Source organism: Aspergillus niger (genome assembly GCF_000002855.4).
Source record: "Aspergillus niger supercontig An11".
Lineage (NCBI taxonomy): Eukaryota > Fungi > Ascomycota > Eurotiomycetes > Eurotiales > Aspergillaceae > Aspergillus > Aspergillus niger.
This window is the reverse complement of record NT_166526.1, coordinates 561,738-583,273: the sequence shown is the minus strand read 5'-3', so window position 1 is coordinate 583,273 and position 21,536 is coordinate 561,738. Positions and strand designations below refer to the sequence as shown.

Sequence of the window (21,536 nt, the reverse complement as noted above, 5' to 3'; positions counted from 1 at the left end):
TGCCGCCTTTTATTTTCCGACTCTCTGAAGTGGGTTTTCTGCCAAGTGGCAGACCGTCAAAATGGCGATGCGTATGTTGCAATACCCCTCACTCGGCATCAACTATACTAACATTCTTTGGCCTCTTTTGCAGAGCTTGATCTTTCTCAAGGTGGGACCTTTTGCTGCTCCGGACTTGCTTCGTTTTCGATATCTTTCGCTGACCATTACATCAGCTTCTGTAATGAAGGATGAACAGGGCCGGCCATTCATCGTCGTTAGGGAGTACGTTCCGATTTTCGAACCTTTTCAACACAAATTGGACGGTTTTACTCAGGGCAAGTGGCTAATCCGGTTCTACAACACAGTCAAGGAAAGAAGAAGAGACAGCACGGCACGGATGCGGTGAAGTCACACATTGTTGCCGCTAAGACGGTCGCCAGCATCGTCAAGACCTCCCTGGTACGGACCGTCACCGGACTTGCAGAATAAGCAGTATCTTAATGGAGTTATAGGGTCCCCGTGGTCTCGACAAGATCCTGATCTCCCCCGACGGAGATATTACCGTTACAAACGATGGTGCCACTATTCTCGGCCAGGTTTGTCCTACACCATCAGCCGCTACACTAGAGATGTTTCTGACTTGTTGATACTGGAAAGATGGAAATCACGAACAACGTCGCCAAGCTTCTTGTTGAGTTGTCAAAGTCTCAAGATGAGGAAATTGGTGATGGAACCACAGGTGTCGTTGTGTTGGCTGCTGCTATGCTGGAACAGGCGGCCGAACTCATCGATAAGGGCATCCACCCTATCCGGATCGCAGACGGATACGACCAAGCTTGCGAAATTGCCATTGCAGAACTCGATAAGATCAGTGATGAAATCCCCTTCACTAAGGAGGATACTTCGAACCTGCTCAAGGTTGCCAAGACCAGTCTGGGTAGCAAGATGTACGAGGGTTTCTCCTTTTGCCCCTTGGACCCTGCATGCTGACCCTGGAACAGTGTTTCCAAGTCTCACGACCAGTTTGCGAATATCGCTATTGATGCAGTTCTCTCCGTGGCCGACCTCGAGCGCAAGGATGTTGATTTCGAGCTGATCAAGGTTGACGGCAAGGTCGGAGGTGCCCTCGAGGACTCCCTCCTCGTGAAGGGTGTCATTGTCGACAAAGATTTCTCCCACCCTCAGATGCCCGACGAGGTTCGGGATGCCAAATTGGCCATCCTGACCTGCCCATTTGAGCCCCCAAAGCCCAAGACCAAGCACAAGCTCGACATTACGTCAGTTGAGGAGTTCAAGAAGTTGCAAGAGTATGAGCGGGAGAAGTTCACCGAGATGATTCAGAAACTGAAGGACTCTGGCGCCAACCTAGTCATCTGCCAGTGGGGTTTCGACGATGAGGCCAACCACCTTCTGCTTCAGAACAAGCTCCCCGCCGTTCGCTGGGTTGGCGGCCCTGAGATCGAACTGATTGCCATCGCGACGAATGGTCGTATTGTTCCTCGTTTCGAGGATCTGAGCTCGGAGAAACTCGGAACCGCAGGTCGTGTTCGTGAGATGACCTTCGGTACCACTCGGGAGAAGATGCTCGTCATTGAAGATTGCGCCAACAGCCGTGCCGTGACGGTGTTCGTTCGTGGAAGCAACAAGATGGTCAGTTTGAAATATCAGAGGACATGTGCAGGATGCTGACTCTCCTCTAGATCATTGATGAGGCCAAGCGTTCGCTTCACGATGCTCTTTGCGTCGTGCGTAACCTGGTCCGTGACAACCGTGTCGTTTATGGTGGTGGTGCTGCTGAGATTGCCTGCTCCATCGCTGTTGAGGATGCCGCTGTCAAGGTACGTTAATATTTTGAGAATCCGCATCTAGTCGTATGCTAACGTCATATAACAGAGTCCCGGAATTGAACAATACGCCATGCGCGCCTTCGCTGACGCCTTGGACGCCATCCCGATGGCACTTGCTGAGAACTCTGGTCTCAGTCCTATCGAGACCTTGGCTTCGATCAAGTCTCGCCAGGTCAAGGAGAAGAACACCCGTCTTGGTGTTGACTGCATGATGACCGGCAACAACGGTGCGTATAGGGCCTTCCTTGAAACCGCAGGCATCTTTACTAATCAGCCATCGATAGACATGAGAGAGCACTTCGCCATCGACCCCCTGATCGGAAAGCGGCAGCAGCTGTTGCTTGCTACTCAGCTCTGCCGTATGGTTCTTAAGGTGAGTCATCCAACCAGTTTTGCTCTATTTCACCCTGGCAAAGCAGCTAACTCAAACCGAAACAGATCAACAATGTCATCATTGCGGGCGACGAGGATCAGGAATTCTAGATTTCTTCTGTATACAGGTTTTTTTGTTTCGATGGCTAAAAGTGACACAAACACTGGCGTTGCAGTCATGCGGAATCGATGATACTACATATAGTTCTTGCAGGTAATCAATCAGTCTCGGTGATGCTATGGATGACAAACATAGCGGTTACATAGAATCAGTGAAATGACAGAAATGACATTTAATCAGTTTCGGGGTAGATGAATCACATCGAGATGAGAAGCAGGAGAAAGAGATAGCAAAGCCCTGAGAAGAGAAGGGACAAAGAAAGAGAAAAAGGTCGGTCAACTACTAGAAGAAGCGTGGAATAGAAGTAAGATGGAAGTGAATGAATATATAGTAGTATTTGTTGTATAACACTTACCATAGAATATTCTGAACATCACGACTTATAAATCGACAGTATCTTCTAGATAAGTTATATTCAGTCAGGTTTAAAAACTATATCAGCAGGTAATGAGAATAACGGAATAATCTTTCTATATCAGGTGCTACACTTCCATTATAGTAGTATTACTACTATGTAAGCTTAGCATATAGTAACGATATAGTCGTTAACACCAGTCAAGGATCACCTAAGGCTATCAATTAATAATGCTATGTTACTGTACTACAACTGTACTGCAACGGGCGTTACTCTCACTGTGTAATCAGCAATGAAGTTAGATTTACTGACTGACAGATGTCTTGCGCTCAGCTTCTATACTATATCAGAACGATGGAAAGCAGTGACATCTATCTCCACCCAGACATCTACAGGCATCAAGCAAGTCATCGTATCTCCAAAATCACTCACTTCATACTAGCAGATATCACATGGACTAGTATCATTCCTAACTCCGTATCAAAACTCCCTATCCTCACCCAGTATACCCCAAACCTCCCCCCGCCTCCCGAGGTCGGAAGATACCGCAGCTTTGCATACGATAATCACTTCCTTATCTATCATCTCACATAGTGTACCTAAGAAATAAAATGTGCCTTTTCCGTTTTGCTCAGCCCATTCACAGATAGGAAGTTATCTGGCCAAGAGAGATACCCGGAGCGGAGGGGAAAGGAGGGACCAGATCCGCCCGAGGCGGATAATGCACCATACTGAAGTGCGCGGCCCGCCACCCAGCCGCCCGCCTGTGCCAACCGATGGAACCCTTCAATCAAGATAAGGAAAGAAAGGTAGCTTTGAGTTGGAAGTGTATTGCAGATTGGTTGTGAGATCACGAGGAGGTTAAATAGCTGCGTTTGTCCTCATCACCTCGTGTTGGTTGATTCATTCTTCAACTTCGTCTTCTTTGTTATTATACCAATAACTACCATTATATATATCGGTTGCCGTGACTTTACTTCTCATCCTTCAATATATACTAACAGCTCCGGTATACTGTTATCAATATGGGCTCAACCGATGAATCATCGTGGCGCCGCCTGAGCGTCGGTATCGTTGGTGGTGGTATTGGTGGTATGGCTGCTGCCATCTCTCTTCGTCGAGCAGGTCACGATGTGACTATCTATGAGCGTCATGATTTCGCGGGCGAGGTTGGAGCGTCGATTTCGTGCGCGGCAAATGGCACTCGCTGGTTACACGAATGGGGGGTCGATGTTGCTAAGGGCGATCCGGTTATTCTGCGCAAGTTGATTAACCGGGACTGGAAGACTGGAGAGCCCGTTAGTGTGTATGATTTGGGGGACTATGAGAAGCGTTGGGGATACGTCTATAATATGTTTCATCGGCAGTATATGCATACTATGTTGAAGGACTGTGCTATGCAGGAGGAAGGCCAGGGAACGCCTGCGAAGCTGAAGGTCAATTTTCAGGTTCGTCGCGACATATGCTACCTTTTCTCTCGGTTATAGGGTCCGATTATATCGTTGGTATGCTAACGTTGAGAAATCTTCAGTGCAAAGACATCGACCTAAGTACCGGAGTGATCTCCTTTGCCAACGGGGAGACTGCCCGGCATGACTTGATCGTGGGTGCTGATGGCATCGGCTCAGTTGTCCGTGGTATTATTGGGGTTCATCCTGAAAGAAAGCCTGCAGCCTCCAGCTGTCTGCACGCTAACGTGACTACGGAGGAGGCTGTTCGGCTGGGTCTGGTTGATTACTCAAAGGACAGCGCGCTTGAGTACTGGGGTGGCCAGGAAGGCAAGTGGGATAAGATCGTGCTCTCGCCTTGTAACGGTGGTCGCTTGCTGTCGTACTATTGTTTCTTCCCTCGCGAGATGGGAGACTATGCGAACCACACCTGGGGAGGCGAAGACCGTCCCGTCGAGGAACTACTCGCGCCTTATCCTCATCTCGATCGCCAGGTCCTCTCGCATCTGGGGATTGGCAAGGAAATTAGACCATGGCGTCTCTGGGTGCAGTGAGTACTCAACAAACGTACTCTCACGGTCGCTTGAAATTTGTTTGCGCTAACGGTGGGCAGCCAACCATACCCATATATCACCAGCAGCATGGTTTGTCTTCTCGGTGATGCAGGGCACCCGGTATGTTCTGACCTACAAATTTGAACTCTAAACAGTAACGACTAACGCATTCCACTGCAGATGATGCCCCATCAGAGTCAGGGTGCCTGCATGGCGATTGAAGACGCTGCAGCCCTGGGCATTATCTTCAGCAGAGCGCACTTCAAGGGCGATGTCGCCGATGCGCTGTCAATCTACCAGGAAGTCCGACTGCCCCGGGCCACCAAGGTTCAGTCCGCTTCGGCAAAAGCAGCATATAACATCAACGAGCGCATTGGTAAGCGAGGTCCATGATGCTGCAGTAGTGAAGATACTGGCGCTGACGTTTTGTCCAGGTTTCTCTAGCAATACCGACACCGCCACCTATAAGGTTGAGGATGAGAAGAAGAAACTGACCATTGAGGAGATGAATGCGTAAGTTTTGCAGCCCATTTGTTTCTTTCCTTGCACCTTTTTCCAGGTCCAGAGTCTGATAGTCAAACCAGATATGATATGCACAGAGATATCGAGGAAGTTGTTGCCACGCGAAGGGGGCTGCCGCACACCAATAAGTTCATCAGAGGGCTACCTGTCGGCCTGAAACTAGGGAATGGGACGGTTGTCGGAGAACAAGAGCCTAGCTCAATTCAGCCTCGGATCTGAGTACAGCATGCGGCGTGCTAGTGGGGGGGTTTTTTTTGGCGCAGCATTAGTTTCGCCGATGGAGGCGTTCTTTCTTTTGACATTGTATTGTTTCTAGCGTGATCATGATCTGAGATTGTACTTGAGCAGCTGATAGCATTTATCTACTATGGGTTAGTATGCCACGTACGGAGCAACCTTTCGGGGCCTTCTCGAATGCGTCTTTCACATCACTGGATTGACAGACCATGTGCCCGATCCTGGAAGTAATGAAGTTTTGTTTTTGTTCTGTTATGAAACATCTCACGTATGATATACTATCTTACTGGCTCGAACCATCATGGTGTACAGAGTTCCGATTCGGCGAAGGCTGTGATGGCGCTCCATGGTTGCTATCCAAATGACCTGTGGAATTGATAGGATCGATTTCGGGCGAAGAGGGCCATGTGCACTGTGTGTGCTCAGACACGGAGAAATGGATCAGCGGGATGTGGAGACGGGAAAAGGAGACGAACAATGGGCTGACAGCTCAGCATGGGGTTAGTCGGTGATTGTGTGATAAAAGTACGATCGGCAGAAGGCCAGGACATGACAAAAACATTGGTCGAATGAGCCTTATCAGACCATATTATACCAACATATGAATTGGAGCTATCCATGCGATCTGATAGCGGCAATCAGAATGAGTGGAAATCATTTCCACGAAGGAGGGTGAGAGTGATCTGGTGACGGTCGTCTGATCAGCGGGCGATAATGCAATTGTTATTCGGCTGCCTCGTCAAGACTGAGAGGGGAGCACGACCATCCATTGGCCCGGCGACTACTTTTTGTCATTAGTCGACGACTCAGAAAAGGACAGACGGCATTGCACATCAACATCCACTCAGAGCCCATCGCGGAGGATATGATGGATAGCGCACAGGCGTGGTAAGCCCGATGCAATATGCATTTGCTCAGATGACCAGCAGTGAAACTCTCCCGTAAATAGCAACGTAGCTATGCGTCGCAAGAAGAAGCAAAACCGACTTCTAGACTCGGTCGATCGCGTCTATTCAGCCGTCACGATGCAGCTGATGTTTTACCGAACAAGCCAACTTCTGCGCTTCTTTCCGGGGTCCTTGTTCAGAAGCCGATCCCTCCAATAATTCCGGGTCGCCTACCGTGGTAAATCCTCGAGATCCCTGCACAACGGTAGAAAGCTCTGCTCATACGAGCTTAGGAATAGCCGCCCGACAGGGGTCCATCGTCTACTCATAACGCTGCTTGAGACGACATCATCGTCAAAGGGCTGAAGGATTTGTCTGGTTCTGTCCACCACATCCATCATAACTACTGCTTAAAGCCCCTCTCGCTTTCGCGCTTGGCCTCATCGAGGAGATATTTCCGCGATAGTCGGGCACGTCGTCAGGAGGCGTATAGTCATCGCGAAACCATGGTGTCATTCTTTTCGACATTGGACAACGGAGAAGCCATCTACATCTCATTCTGCCTAGTTCGACGGCGGCATGGGACCAGGAAGGAGCATATCCACCGATTAAGTTGCCGCAGGCCTAGGAACTGTCACTGCAAGTCGGTTGCACATCCTGACACAGTCCTCGTGACAATACTGTCGTTGTTAGAACTGCATTTGCTTTGTTATCGCTCTTCTACTCAAGATGAAAGCACAATTCCCGAGGTCATGGCATAGCATAGTCATGAGGACTTGGCTGAGCAATAGACCGTACGAACCGATGTGCAACCGCGGCTTGCATCTGCAGGTAACTCATCTCGTATGATCCAGTCGTCCAAGCCTTAGAAGGCCGGCATGGTCAGTATGAGAAACGTGAACGTATCCGCAAGGGATTCTCGATCCCCAACGATCAAAGCCAGCTTGTAGTATTCGTCATTCGGTAGAGTCCCAATCAACTGAATGTGGATCTCGGTCAGATACCCCATGACTTTCCACTATTCGGTGTGCGGGAACGGAAGCGCCGAAACTTCCAATTATCTTTTGCTAGAAGCATATCGGATGTTGATGTGGTTACACTCGTCTGGTGCCTCAAGCCGCCTCATCCGACCAGATTGAAGCGGCTGTATGATAGAGCAGGGAGAACCCTTGCGCCTATGACTGGCCAGAGAGAGATGCAGAGGCATTTGATCCTTTCCGGAGAGTATTGTTTTGATTGCTTCTTGTCATAGCATCACTGGATCATATTTAGTATTGCTATCATCAGTACAATATCGCTTCCAGAGGATGATCCATGGCCCCTGTTGACTCACCTTTCCTTCCGATCCATTGCTCAGACATGGGCCATTCGCAGATAATGCGTTCATGTTGCATGTACTGCAGGCTTCCATGAGCTCGATATGGAAATTCCATTCGATCGCGGCCAGGGTGGCATCTTGCATATTGAGAGCTAGATAGGAAGACTAAGATCGTACTCGGAAGGTACCTCGATCTACGATCTGTCACCGCCGTTTATCATGTGATCCGGTGCAGAGAAGAGCATTTCTGTGGTCCTCCGTATTTATGGAAAACATGTCTGGAATAAGCTGCAATAAGGCTAGCCTAGGACGTCGTTGGGCTATGAACAGAACACTCTCTTGGTAGCTTGTGTGTAGCTGCGAACTTGCTGATTCCCCAGCAGATGGCTAGAAAGCCGCTACGTATGTACGCAGTAACCTCTCTAGATTGCTGATCCCGGACAAGGATATGTCCGATAGAAGCGCACAGCCCTGGAGCGAAGTCAAGGATGCACGACTGTGTAGAGCATTGATTCACCGGCCTCGGTTAAAGCGGCGACGTCCCGAAAAAAGAAAGTCCACGCAGCGCCAGGAGACAATGCGCAGCGGTTACCACCCGCCATCACATGGCTGCGAGCATCGACGTGGCCGGTCTCCGTTCGCGCCAAAGTCCACCATGATTCTGTCTCGTGGGACCTGAGCAGAATCCTTCCCCTTTTCTCATGACAGCAACCGACATTCAAGGCGTCAAACGAGGAGCCGTGGCGTGTTTGCAAGGAGATGCCTTACAACACTATCAAGCAATCACCTGTCGCTGCTTCGATGTTGGCAGCGACATCTTGGGCGCCCATAATTTCTATACCGCTACTTCGGACTTGGGCGATTTTAGCATCACACGACTGCAGGAGGTGATCCTAGCATCTGATGATGCTCACCTCTGGTATGTGCCTTTCTTTCTTTGGTCTATCTGTAGCCTTGCTGTATATTGTAACTCGTAACTGGAGTATTTACAGTATTTCACACAATTTGCGTCGGCTCTGTTTTTTTGTCTTTTTCCATGCACTCTATCCCTTGGTACCTGGCAAAAGTACTACATGAAGTCAGGTACCAGCCATGTGAAGACATACATCTAAACATTCACGAGGATATATATTCATACCATCAAACTCCGATCCAGACCAACTGGGGCCTTTTTGATTGGTACGTTCGCATTGCCAGTTATACACCTCTGACCCCTGGCTATGCGATCCGATTAGCCCGCTCACACTCGACACCTTATAGACCGGACCAATAGAGATAGTCAACACGGACTAATATCTCTCGCTCTAGTTGAAGAACACTTAGATCTAAGCCAATAGCCTTCGCAACCATCTTTGACATGAAACAAAACCCACAGCAACTGCCGATTAGCTGAGAAACATATCCGAGGTGTAAGTCACATGGATGGGACATGGCGGCTGTCAACCTAACTCTACCGACTCCTTTTGGGGATACCTTATATCGCAAGGTCATGCGACAGCCGGAATCGGTGCCTGATCTGCCTAAACTTGAACCAATCTCTCTTTCGTACGACACGAACTCGAATTTGTCTTTGTTTCAGCTTATCGCAATGAAAGGTGCCAGCCATTAGCCAACACTTACTTGGCCGCCGCCTAAACTCTCTGTTATGAGCGTTCTATCCGATCATACCCACCAGCAGATGATGACGGTTATGGAAGCACGCCCATTTAGCAATGTGACAAGTCTACTTGATGTCCCCAATGTGGGCTCTGAAATTACTGCGGGGAAGGACTGCTATCCCCAGAAACCCCTGATCTAGCTACTGAACCTCATGGGCCCAGCCCGCCAACTGGCCGCATTCATCAGCCACGGACATCTATCTATAGCAGAACAACACGGCAACAGTAGTATCATACTACCAACAAATAACAGACAAGTCTCACATCCACAGGGCCTAGAATAATAGATCGACCATAGCAATTCAACACACACCCATGCGTAATGATGACTCCTACCTGTACCCTGCAGCGACCGGACCAGTTACTCTGATAGCTATTAACCCACATCAACGGCGGTATCAGCCAGCGTGTAACAGAGCGCCCTAAATCAGGCAAGGAAGAAGGATACAGCCCTGTCATCTGACACGAGGATTTTTTTCCCTCTCTCATCACCCCGATTGAGGAATATTTTACTAGTAATAATACCTCTTTGCTTTTTGCCTTTCCCCCTCATCCGTTTTTCCCTAGAACCAGGTCTCGGGATTCTGCCATCGTTGCACAGACGGAAAAACTAGTCTCAACTAGATAACCAGTAGTTAGTCACTTACTGCACATGCACTGATGATTTCTCAACGGACTCCGTACTTACAGTCTGCATGATAATACTCTAGACCCTACCTGTTCATGTAAGTATGTATGTACTTAGATGGGTACATACATGAGTGGTGGGGGGGTGGGTGCAACTCACTGCCACTTACTAAAGTGTCTGTGTGTGTTTTTCATCCAAATCGGCGGTGGGTGGGGGTCGATCCCAACCGGACCAGGTATCTGTGAACATGCCTGTTGACCTAAATACCGGGACATGCAGATGCGATGACGATTGTCTACTAGGTAGGTAGTAGATAGATAGCTTTATTGCCTCATCCTGGTTCTACTTCTTCTTTGAAGATATTATCCTTCCAGAATACACAATATCAGTCATTCAAATAGAAAGTCGTGGTATAACGATAATACATGAAAAGGCCGCAGGGTATATCTAACTAAAAGTGTAGTGGTAGTCTTATAATCGAAAAATATGTAAGTTGCATACATACTTACATGACTAATGATCTACTTTTATTTATTGTCTTTAAAACATACATACTTGGATTACGTCCGTCCCTGAATCAAGGAGTAACCAATTACCACTTAACTAACTTCTATTATTCTTCAGCAAGACGGAGCATGCCTGAAGAGGCAACCCGCTCGATGATTCTACTTTCGGGCAATCGAGAAGTTTGCGTGATTTATGTACTAAGCAGTAAATATAGATAAGGCGTGGGTGTTGTCTGCTATCCATCCAATGCTCCCCATTTCGGGGCAAACATATGCATGGATCATGCTAAATATCGATTCTATGGCGCACAGAGTGAGCTAGTATCCAAGTACTTGTCTACGGTAAGTGAGCTGGTCGCTGTACTGTCTGTAGCACACTCAGTTACACTGTGTTCCTCGTTTTCGCCTCGGTGGGGGGCGATCAATCCGGGGTAATTCCGTGAACGTGCCTTTCATTCTGCAGATTGAGAGAGTGTGGAAGAGGAAGTTGTGGTGGCGAGGTAGATGGGTAGGTGAATAAACCCTTGGTTTCCTTGCAGGGTTGGAGGAGAGCTTAAGACAGATAGAGGAATAGAAGGATAGCTTACGTGTCCAGGTAGGAGAGATAGAAGGGAGGGATTTTTGATGGCTGGTGATGAGGAAGAGGGAAGGAGGAGGTCCAAGTCCTGGCCCCGTGTTCCAGTCAAACAGGGCTGCTGCTGCTGCTGCTCATTCTTCGACGGGTGAGTTTAAAGCAATGTTTTATATTGGTTTTATCGCGTGTTAAGGATTGGAGGAAGGGAGGGGGCATAGAGTATGGAAGAGGGAAGAAAAGAAAGAAAGGGCAAAATCAATTTTACCGCAATAGGCTTCCCGGAGCACTCAGTCAATCAATGATGTGGGTAGTCATGATTTGTTTTTCTTTTCCTGTTCCTCAGATCCTTGAAATGCGATCCGCGCTATAACCCTTGCATTTACGTGGAGAACCTACCATTCCCCTGGAGGTCAAAGCGAGAGAGAGCTGCGAATTTGCATGATCTGGTAGCCGCTAAGCTGGGTTCTCGAACAAAGGTCGGATTCTGAATCGGTCTATTTGCTAACCAGTTCCTGGTAGATTGGCCCTTCCTGGGTTACATGACAAGAATCCTTTATGGGGTTTGGCTGGTCCGGGGGATGCGGCCCGGGAAATATGGAATGTGACTTGTGTTCAGGAGAAAACGGTGGTGGTACGTACCACGTCGGTTCCCCATCGTGTGGCATTCGACGGGAAGGCAGGAAAAAGCAGTGAAAGATAGTAGTGAGGAAGGGAAGAACATTGAAGGAAAAGAGACCGTATATCTATACCGGGCTTTGTGCTCTGTAGCAATCCATACTTCAATGCTGGCCGGCTCAATGAGTGGTGTTACCCGGGGCTGCCCTGTGATCCCGGGTCGTTATCCCTTCCAAGTGCATATCCCGGGAGTCGATATCCGTGCGCAATCCAAGCTTTAAGCTATGCATAAAGAATTCAAGGGCCGGAGAAAGTTTGGAGATCGTCTCAAAATAAGGCTCGATTTCAGGAGGCAATATCATCTTAATGTGAGGCAATATCCGCCCTGGTGAAACGGTTTACATATGGATTCGTGACCCCTGGGGGTTATGAGTGGTATCAACAACATTCTCGGAAGTTTTGGCGACCGTAAGAAGCTCCCAAAATCGTAAGCTTTATTCATGGGATGGACAACGTCGATGGTTAGTCCACTACTACTCCAGGTGAATGCCTGATTGTATGGCACCAGCCACAGCAACATACCGTAGATCATGTCGTGCAAGATCCAGGCGGTTCTATGATCTACAGTGCCGTTCTCGGTAGAGTTGAGGCCACTGTGTTCCTGGCTGACGCCCTACTTCGGCCAGTCCCAAAGAAGGAATGGCAGACTACCTATAGAGGAAATAGGCAATAGGCGTTGTGTTCACACAACAGCATCGCCGTCCCTATTGTTCCTAGCCTGCGCGTCCTGTCGGATATCTGTGGTGGTGACTAAAGGTCGGGCGGGAGTACTCCGTAAGACACCGACGGCACCTGCTGTTTATCATTCTTTGTCTGCAAGCTGCAGTTGATGCATGGTGCCTTATCCGGTGCTTCTAAGCCGCTGTTTGACGTGATGCAGCTGCGTCCAGTAGCATCCTTCCATCCCCGTTGGCTACTAGTCAGCAATCGATCATGGTGTGTCGGCTTTTCCGCAGGTCAGAAGAGCAGTCGACAATGACGGAGCCGAGTAAAGGCCGTACGGACGATACTGTTTCTATACGGTTCAATTCTGTGTGTGTGTGTGTGTGTGTGTGTGTGTGTGTGTGTTTGTAAATGAGTCGACTCGGTGTATCAATTCGATTGAGCATTGATGTTGGTAGAGACAGATGGATAGACATGGAATCTCCTTCAGCCGCGACCAGTGGCGCATTAATGCCGCGGGACAACCCCACATCATGTGACGGGGAGCGGTCTTGTGACTGGGGGGTGGGCTTTGCCACTGCGGGTTTGTTTGGTTTTGCCCCCACGTTAAAGGGGGCGGGCGGGAGATGAGGTAACATCAGTCCTCTTTCACTGTTGTAGCTAGCTAGCTAGCTAGCTAGCTGTGTCTTGTACAGTGTGCAGGCATCTACGCCACGGAGCAATGGTCGCCTCTGCCTGTTCTACCAGCAAGGTAGGCATTCTGATGTTGCCGTTGGTCCTCGGCAACTTTCTCGTCGGCAGGGACGTCAGCTCCCTCGATCAAATGTGGATTGCTTTTTCTTGCCTTCCACTGGTGTACCCTCGGGAGTCCCTCGGAAGTCCTCATCTGTTGACGGATTCTCCCGAACAATTGAGGTCATCTCGAACAATGACAGCCAATTGTCGATGAACAGTTGCTTGATTACCCCAGAATTTGTAAAGCCCTTTTCCTACATAGGTAATCATGAGATAGCGTGCTCCAACCATGGTATAATTTCGTATCTCGTACATCATCATCATCATCCGGAGAGTTTACCTGGATATGATCAACAACGCGGAGAGTATATTGGAGCATTTCCCATCCCATCGTTAGGGAATGACTGAACTCTCCCATAAGCTTAACCGGCCAATGTACCCAGATAAGAATGTAGCTCCGTAGGTTTCTGGAAGAAAGAAGGGCGTCATCCATGGAATTCCCTCTTTCTTCATGGCACACACCTGCAAGAGGTACGCCTGATGAATCGGGGTGTGATCGAGTGGGCTAGGGCGCAGCTACGTGGCTCCCTCTAGAAGCATTGCTGTGGAACGATTCCATGCATGAAAGATGGCAGCTGAGCACTTGGATCATTGAAAGCGGAGGTGTCCGCCCCAGCTGCAAGCGAAGCGAATAAGCTCACCGTGTTGGCGGGTTTCCCTGATTCCCACCTGCCAACAGAGCTATGGTGCCTAGGAGATAATGCTGCTCTGGATTATTGTCTGCATTGAATATGCAAGAAAGACGGATGTGGGCTCAATTATTAGCTATTGAGCTTTACTTTACTATTTACTTGCGTTCGCAAATGCCGATCCTGACTTAGTAGTTAACTATCACTGTCTAATAAATAGCGCCTGCCTAGTCTTGGTAAGAGTTTATATCATTGCGGGGTTTACCTGGACCATCCGTCCCCCAATATTAACCCTCTTCCCTAACAAAGGAGAGAGCGTATAGTAGTATCCTCCCCATGCTACGGGGCATTCCGTAGAACGTTTACTACTATCCGGCAATGCGAGCGACTTTTTAACCAGCAAGTGACCACAATGTGAACCGCCTTGCAGATCGTTCAACGTCGCTAACTACTAATTCGACAGGGCCCTGTGAGGCTTGGTAACTTCCTTTGGGCCCCAATAAGCCGGCGTGGTCACGACCCCTCCACATCCAGCCCCTTGAGCTTTTGCTTTTTGCCTTCTTCTAATTTATTTTTTCCTTCCGTAATTCATACATCGGAGAAAATTTGGAGATGGTTTGGTGAAGATGGAAAAACATTCTACACCAACGGGAAGCCCGCCTTGGTGAAGCAACTACTACTGTGCAAGCAGATGACGGGCTTTTACTCCGAAGATGAAACAGCAACTTTCCAATTTACAACTCATCTATCAGGTGTTCGGGGGGACCTGGACCTGGACCTTTGACGTGGAACATCACATGATTGTAAAACGTGGGCTGACGGCTTGGGAACTGGCACACTGGCTGTCAGTTTCCAAAAGGGCAGTGGTGATGGTGAATCGGGCGGATCTTCTGAATCCTAGTTCCCCGAACCACTCACCCGGGGATCCGCGATGAAGGATCAAGTGTGGCGTTTTAGTCTATTATTGATATTGTTATTATTCGCAACGGGGCGTTTGGGAAGTTTTTGCAAGGCCCCGTGACAGGAAAAAAAAGGGGGTGGAGGAGGGTGGGAAGGGCTAAACCGTACAGGCGGGTAATCAACCCAAGTATCTACTCCTTGTGAACGATTGTATCATACGTGTTGTATGTAGTATCTCCCCCATTCTTTTTTCATTTTTTTTTTAGATTTCACTTGGGGGATATACTACTGATACCTACCGTTTCCCACAAATATGGCATCACAAGTACTTAATGACAGCTGGCAGGATTTTCACCTTGTGACTATGGATGGGGTGAGGAATGAGCGACCACGAATCCTCTGTCGTTAGGTCACTCAAATTAGGTATACCAGTCTCCTGAGACCGGTATTTGAAAGGGATACATTGTCATTGGACATTTTCACTTTGAAAATCTCAAATCAAAAGTGCTTTTGAGGTATCGTGGCTTGGAGAGTAAAAGGGCGTTAAAACTCGCGATCCAGGGTACATACATAACTGGTGCAGACTTCGGAGGGCGCATTGAACTGATAAGAGGAAGAACTATGTTGGTGTGAGATGATCATCCAGATCGGAAACGCTGCGCTCTTTCCCCGGTATGCGACTCCGCCTGGGGCATTTTGCGAAGGTACATACCACCACCGGCTAATAAGAAACAGTAAGGAAGATCAGTGCTCAGGCCATTTCAGCCGGGATGATTGAACCATCCACGTCGACATATCATATGGATGTAGAAAGTGAGAGTTCGAGCCGACACGCTTGAGCCTAAAAGGGGATCAGGGTCAATAAGATGGGGATGAGGTCAAGTGCCGGAATGCCCGGTTTCAGAACTAAGTCGGGTAGTGTGTGTGTAAGATGTTGATGTCCAAGAGACCGGGTAACAGGAACGTGGCTTGGGGGAGGTGCCCAGAATGTAGACGGTAGAGCCTAGGGTTCTCTTAGTCACATTTGGATAACAAGAATCTGCCCGAAACTAAGCATGTCCGTGACGAAAGCAGTTGAACTGAATCGAGGAATAAGTCACTAGTCAGCAGGACATAATAATCATAGCCCAGCGGTGGATGGTGGTGAAGTGTCAAATGCCCCTGAGGAGGCGAGGGATTAGGCACGGTGCCTAAAAATGACACTGAATGAATGGATCTGGATGCTGGGTACAATGATGGAAGTGGCTATCATCATTAGGTCTTCAATAGTAGTGATCATTAACCCGATTCCCACAGTATACCAGCCCTGGCGACTTGACAAGTGCGGAGTGATATCAGCAGCACTTCGCCTCGGCCAATCGTTCGGGACCCATTTTTGAGAAGTCAAGTGACCCGATCGATTGACTGGTGAACTGTTAAAGATGCCTTGCCCTTAGTCAGCCGAGGCGATGGTCACAGGACGGGTTGATCTTTGTTTGAATGTTTGTCTAGAACGATCCCCTGTGGCCTTTTTTACCCTTCCCCCCTGTTGTTGTTGTTGTTGTCATTGCTGGGGCTATTCTCCAGGGGTTTTTGCTTTGTCGGTGATGCATACATAATGCTGCCGGTCCGAGATGAAGCGAGAGCCAGGGTGAATCAAGGCATCAGGTCACAAAAACCTTGAGGCTTTTTGAGTGATCCATTTTGGGGGAAGTTTGTCCATACCTGGACGGTATTAGTATGTATCTATCCAGATCCAGGGTCAAGCTTCATCTGGTTGCAGTGCTGGGGGGTGAACCGCATTCACCGATGTATAGCTGGCCCTACTGGGTTTAGTAGAAGTACCTGCCTTACTACGGAGCACTTCAACTAGTAGTAATTGTTCTTCAATACCAGTTTCGTACTTTGTTCCAATGTGGGACTCCGGAAACAGACCGATGGTAATATTACCGGTGTTATAACCATGTATGAAATACCAGTAGACCCACGGGGGTACTCCGGATGTACCATTACCAAAGGGGAAATTTCAATTTCAGAAAAATCAAAAATTCGGAAAAAGAAAAAGAAGGAAAAAAAAAAAGAACGCAAATAATCCCAAGATTAATCACACATCCGGGACCACGGATGGGGAGGAGGCGCGGCTAGGAGCCCATCCTTGTACTTACCGCCATCCCCCATGGCTGGTCAACCACAGTACCTCTCCCTCGGTACGTACCCCCATCGGACTTTTCTGTGGCCACCGTCAAATTCCCATTTTCTGCCTTTTTTTTTTTTTTTTTTTTTTTCCCTTTTTTCCCCTTGTACTGAACCCGTCACCAGTTCATACCGGACGCTCTCTCATCCACCCTCCCTCCCTCTTCCCCCCAATTCTCCACCGACCCGTCCGTTAACTATCTTGCCTTTTCCTCTTTTCTTCGTCCGCTCCACCAGCCAGACTAAGGTTCTCCTCCCCCATATTCCCCTTCGATTTTTTCCCTTCCTTCTTTCCTCCTTCACTCATTCCTCTCGCCCATCACCCTCAATCCTCACCCCCACGACCATTTCCGACCTCCCTGAACCGGACATATCTACATACTTCGCGCCAGGACGCCTGAACCTTCGTTCAAATTTCACCCACCCCGACCGTTTGTCGTTTTCGGTCGTGTCTCTCTTGGATAGGTAGTACTGGAAGTGTGAAGGATCCGCTTACGGAACCGGCTTCGATCAATCGACCTACCCCGGATCGATCTCTGTTGCGCCATACCACACTCCATCTCGCACAGCAATTGTTGAACTCGACACTTGCTGCACTTGACGGGCAGCTTGGGCGCCACTTTCAATTCAATCGACTTTCTGCAGCACGCTGCAGAACCCAAATTTGGAGGCGTTACTCTCAGTAACCTTGGAGGATCGAAGAGGTCTATCTCGCAATTTCTCGCGCCGAACGACCACGCTTGGGGGAGACGGCGACCCCGAAACTACACTCCTACGGGGAAGAAAAGAATCGTTTGAGGAACTTCAGCATCTTCGGAATTGTGGCGTCGTTAGAATGGCTTCGCGTTTTTCAACCCCCGTTCTGACGGTGGATACGGCCAAGATCCATAAGGTCGATACAGCCAATGCGCAAAGCCTGCATGGCATGTGGATGGGTAAGTGCATCGTGTACCGTTGCAGGTATCAGTCGCGTCTGGTGGCTGACAATTGATCTCGGAATTTAGTCTTCTCGAAATGTGCCGACTATATGGAGGAAGGCCGGCGTCTGGAAAACCTGAGCTGGCGACTCTGGACACGTGAGACCTTCTGTGTGGAGCCGGAGACCTCCAGCACTACCTCGGTTTTGCCACTCCTTCGTTCCGAAGCTGGAGATTTGCCAGAACTTTCTGCGAGTGTTGAATCGGCGGCATCCGAGCAGGCAGAGCGGATAGAACATCACATTAAACGCCCGAAGTGCTTGGACTACAAGCCGGCGGTGGTGCGTGAGGATTCGATGGCCAGCCTTGCCCGCGGAAAGGAGAAGCATATTACATCTCTAGGTTTGGAGCGGATGGTGCTTAACATCAAAGAGAAGAAAAACCTTGAACCCATCTCTACCGTCATGTCGACAGTCGAGCCCCCTGTCGTCGATATTACACCGCGCCCGTCGACACCTACTCCCGCCACCCCTCCTTCTGTCTCTACGGCGAGGCGGACGCCAACCCCGCCCCCGTACCCTCTGAGCCAACAACCAAACCAGTCTACTGAGTCTTGCTCGACTACTGCGCCCGAAGGCAATGACAGCGATAACAATGGCAATGCTGCCGGGTCTGACACTAGTGTTTCTTCGTCCGGCATCCTTACCCGTTCCGAATTGATCAAGTCGCCAAGCATCGTCCGCGGATTCTCTCCCTCTGTCATCTCCTCGTCATACCGGTCGCAACCTAGATTGGCTGCCGAACCTGGCCCGGCCAAGCCTCCAGCACAACTTAAGCCCACTCCCTTCAAGAAGAAGGGCGGCATGTTCACTCTTGGAGGCTCGTCGGGTGATGACGATGAAAGCAGCTTCGAGGATCGCATGGCACTGCAAGGGCCGCATCGCAGTTCTCTTTCTGATGAACTGAGTAAGCCTTCGGCAAATGGCCAGGATCTCAGGAAAAAGGTGGCTTCATTCAGGGACCAGAACGAAATTATCAAGCCTATCCGGGAACGTGCTATGGATAATGAGGATGCCGTCGAGACTGACGACGAAGTTTCTGAGAGTGCTATTGAGGACTCGGACTCTGACTGGGAAGACTCGATTACAGAGAGTGGCCGATCCAGTGTTGAGGAGAAGGAACTCTTCCAACGTGTGGATTCCCGGCCCAACCTTGTTTCGCGTCGCTCCCTTCTCACCATGATGATGCATCAGCCTACTAAGATGGGCGCTCCGACCCGGTCTAGTCCAGCCCTACAACGCTCGCGTCTTACTTCACCTAATGGTCCTTCGATCCCTGCATCACCGCCTGAGGACGATGACGAGAACTTGACGATGCGCGGTCCCGACGTCCCTCGCTCAAAGCCGATCATCATGAAGCCCACCCCGCAGTCTGTTGCTCACTCCCCACGGACAACTCGCCGCAACATGCTTGCTACCGAACTGACCGAGTCTCTCCGCCGACACTTGCTGTGGGAACGTCAACAGAAGAGTGCGACTGCCAACGCATTCCTCAAGCGCAGACATACGGCGCATGATATGGCCAATCTACAAGAATACCCTGGACCGAAGGGGTCTAAGGGACAGCCAGCCGGCCAGGCCGGTGGCGCTGCAACCAAGGCTACCAGTCAGGGTAAGGACAAGACCGGATCCTTTACTCACTACACCGACTTTGGACCTTGGGAATACCATGTGAAGGGGTGGTGAAGCCCTTGACAGATTCATCGACACGTCTTCGCCTTTCATTATCTGTGTCAAAGCATATCCTTTCTTCTGGATCGGTAATGTTTGTTGACTATGATACCCGATACTCGAACGGCTACTTCCTTGTTTCCTCGATTCTTTTCTTTTCCAAAACATGTAAAGACCGCCGACTGATTATCATCCTTGTGACACGTACCATCACGACTGCATTGCATATTGGCGCACCTAGGGATCATACGGCTGTTATATCCGACCTAATGCGTTTCGGGTCATTGTTTTGCTTTTTTTCCTTTTTTCTTTTCCTTTCATCTTACCCCATCTTTCAACATTGCATTGTGAGGCTGTCTGCTGTCATTATATATGGGCCACCGGAGGGACAACGCCTTTTATTACATCCTTAATTTCACATGTACAGATGAAACTTCCTCTTTGGCGATGCATGGTCGGATACGGTCTTCATTGTCTCTTTTTTTTCTTTTCCTTTTTTTCACTTCTTACTATGGGTGGACATACTGAAAAGAAAAGAGGGTTTTATTCTTTCTTATTATGGATGTGATTGCGTCAGGGAGTGAGGCAGCCTGCGTTTGATTATTTTGAAGCGGCAGAAAAACATTGCAAACATGCATCTTGGGAACAGCCAGTTTAGCTCTTCTTGATACCAGATACCACTACTTGTTCGTGACTTTACTACCTCCCGCTGCCTGTCTTTGCGCATGTTATCATCCATGTATGCTACTGTGAGATTGCTATTTGTGTTTTAAATTCCTCCCAAACCAAAAGAAATCCAGCGAAATAGAAATCCACATTGGATATGATATGAGCTACATCTTCCTTGATTTCAGCAGTAAAAGTCTAAGAAAGAAACCTAAATAGAGAGAGAGAGAGAGAAAGTGGTGTGGTGTGGTGTGGTGACGCGACTCTACACCGAAGCCCATCCATCCATGGGCCGCTGGCCGCCGTGGGCCTGGGCTAAGGCGCACTGACACGTAGCAAGAGAAAATAATAATAACAACAACAATAATAATAATAGTAGTAGCAAAAATGAATAGGAGGGTAGGGGAAGAGTGAGGGGAACTCCCCAACCTTCGAACCACAGGCCGTACCTGTTGAGATCTAGAATCTCGCACTGATCCCCTGGTTCCCTCCCCTTCACATGCGCCCGATATTAAGATCCCTCCATTAGACAATTTCGATCGGGAGGGAAGGAAAAACACAAAGAAAAAAGTAAAATAAAATAAGAACTTAATTCTAAAATTGGAAATGAGGGAGGCGAGAAAGTAACTGGAAAGAGAAGCTATGGGTGTACGTATGTATTTGTTCGGTATGTTTTGTGAACATCTACTAGTTATCGAGTTACTACTAACCACTTAAGTTGAGTTCGATGTGATCACGAAACTCTTCTTCCATGGAGCATGATGGAAGGCAAGGAAGGGCATCTCGGGGTTCCCGTCCCTCCCCCCACCTACCTACATACATACTGAACCTAACCCCCCCCCCCCCCCCCCCCCCCCGCCGTCCTTGTCATACCCAACCAACAACAATCGATGACAGTTTGCTCTTGGAGGGGAACAGGGGGGTGGAGGGGGAAAGGTGGAGGGGGGAAGGTATGACGGGGACAAAAAAAAAAAGCCAGAAAAGCCGACTGAACCGGGCGGGATTACTCCAGGGTCACATCAGATTCACATCATGATCTGGGTACCAACTCCTTGATAACATCATCATCTACTAGTTCTACTCACCGAACTACGATCTGTTGTGTGGTCCACGAGATATAGTCTGGTTAGCTTCGATGGAATAAGGATGGATGCAGATCAGAGAGAAATGTGTGCGTGTGTCTGCGCGTTGTGTTTTCGCAAAGTATATCGGGGTCGCTAGATCAAGAAAGCCCGGTCGGGCATTTGCGTCACTTATTACTTGTTAGATAGATGCTGTTTGATTGAGTTAAGAGTGCGGTTTCTGTCGGAACTTTGTATTTGGAGAAGATTAACTTTGATTCTTCTTATTTTGTTCTGTGTGTTGTTCTGTCCATGTGCT

At 48.9% G+C, this 21,536-nt stretch overlaps 9 protein-coding genes across 9 annotated transcripts, besides 2 other annotated features; 6 read left to right on the top strand and 3 right to left on the bottom strand.

The window, feature by feature from the left end:
- Positions 1–61: 61 nt before the first annotated feature.
- On the top strand, positions 62–2,312 carry An11g02360 (uncharacterized protein; the record flags this gene model as incomplete). The annotated part of the gene is made up of 10 exons (XM_059750117.1): positions 62–71; positions 134–151; positions 216–264; positions 348–441; positions 495–578; positions 640–929; positions 984–1,632; positions 1,683–1,820; positions 1,876–2,202; positions 2,268–2,312. The coding sequence occupies 10 exons, from the start codon at positions 62–64 to the stop codon at positions 2,310–2,312; spliced, it is 1,704 nt and encodes a 567-aa protein (XP_059601547.1).
- Positions 2,313–5,874: 3,562 nt separating this feature from the next.
- Positions 5,875–7,292, top strand: An11g02350 (hypothetical protein; the record flags this gene model as incomplete). Its single annotated transcript, XM_059750116.1, has 6 exons — positions 5,875–5,938; positions 6,322–6,379; positions 6,456–6,550; positions 6,668–7,074; positions 7,117–7,156; positions 7,180–7,292. 6 exons carry the CDS (start codon positions 5,875–5,877, stop codon positions 7,290–7,292), a joined length of 777 nt encoding a protein of 258 aa, XP_059601546.1.
- A 287-nt stretch (positions 7,293–7,579) lies between these two features.
- Positions 7,580–7,787, bottom strand: An11g02340 (uncharacterized protein; the record flags this gene model as incomplete). Its single annotated transcript, XM_059750115.1, has 2 exons — positions 7,580–7,582; positions 7,659–7,787. The coding sequence occupies 2 exons, from the start codon at positions 7,785–7,787 to the stop codon at positions 7,580–7,582; spliced, it is 132 nt and encodes a 43-aa protein (XP_059601545.1).
- Positions 7,788–8,344: 557 nt separating this feature from the next.
- Positions 8,345–8,916, top strand: An11g02330 (hypothetical protein; the record flags this gene model as incomplete). Its single annotated transcript, XM_059750114.1, has 2 exons — positions 8,345–8,562; positions 8,727–8,916. 2 exons carry the CDS (start codon positions 8,345–8,347, stop codon positions 8,914–8,916), a joined length of 408 nt encoding a protein of 135 aa, XP_059601544.1.
- A 948-nt stretch (positions 8,917–9,864) lies between these two features.
- Positions 9,865–9,921: a sequence feature (Short protein (An11g02320, CAK40591.1) was converted to a misc_feature.).
- A 68-nt stretch (positions 9,922–9,989) lies between these two features.
- Positions 9,990–9,998: a sequence feature (Short protein (An11g02320, CAK40591.1) was converted to a misc_feature.).
- A 1,071-nt stretch (positions 9,999–11,069) lies between these two features.
- Positions 11,070–12,977, top strand: An11g02310 (hypothetical protein; the record flags this gene model as incomplete). Its single annotated transcript, XM_059750113.1, has 7 exons — positions 11,070–11,157; positions 11,519–11,640; positions 11,690–11,860; positions 12,193–12,309; positions 12,511–12,555; positions 12,641–12,672; positions 12,764–12,977. The coding sequence occupies 7 exons, from the start codon at positions 11,070–11,072 to the stop codon at positions 12,975–12,977; spliced, it is 789 nt and encodes a 262-aa protein (XP_059601543.1).
- A 176-nt stretch (positions 12,978–13,153) lies between these two features.
- On the bottom strand, positions 13,154–14,301 carry An11g02300 (hypothetical protein; the record flags this gene model as incomplete). Its single annotated transcript, XM_059750112.1, has 4 exons — positions 13,154–13,336; positions 13,423–13,619; positions 13,726–13,800; positions 14,169–14,301. 4 exons carry the CDS (start codon positions 14,299–14,301, stop codon positions 13,154–13,156), a joined length of 588 nt encoding a protein of 195 aa, XP_059601542.1.
- A 683-nt stretch (positions 14,302–14,984) lies between these two features.
- Positions 14,985–15,852, top strand: An11g02290 (hypothetical protein; the record flags this gene model as incomplete). Its single annotated transcript, XM_059750111.1, has 5 exons — positions 14,985–15,044; positions 15,128–15,233; positions 15,318–15,405; positions 15,528–15,586; positions 15,782–15,852. 5 exons carry the CDS (start codon positions 14,985–14,987, stop codon positions 15,850–15,852), a joined length of 384 nt encoding a protein of 127 aa, XP_059601541.1.
- Positions 15,853–16,412: 560 nt separating this feature from the next.
- Positions 16,413–17,403, bottom strand: An11g02280 (hypothetical protein; the record flags this gene model as incomplete). The annotated part of the gene is made up of 5 exons (XM_059750110.1): positions 16,413–16,571; positions 16,816–16,880; positions 16,977–17,000; positions 17,078–17,152; positions 17,268–17,403. 5 exons carry the CDS (start codon positions 17,401–17,403, stop codon positions 16,413–16,415), a joined length of 459 nt encoding a protein of 152 aa, XP_059601540.1.
- A 275-nt stretch (positions 17,404–17,678) lies between these two features.
- An11g02270 (uncharacterized protein) lies at positions 17,679–19,505 on the top strand (the record flags this gene model as incomplete). Its single annotated transcript, XM_001394191.3, has 2 exons — positions 17,679–17,778; positions 17,848–19,505. The coding sequence occupies 2 exons, from the start codon at positions 17,679–17,681 to the stop codon at positions 19,503–19,505; spliced, it is 1,758 nt and encodes a 585-aa protein (XP_001394228.1).
- Between the last annotated feature and the right edge of the window lie 2,031 nt (positions 19,506–21,536).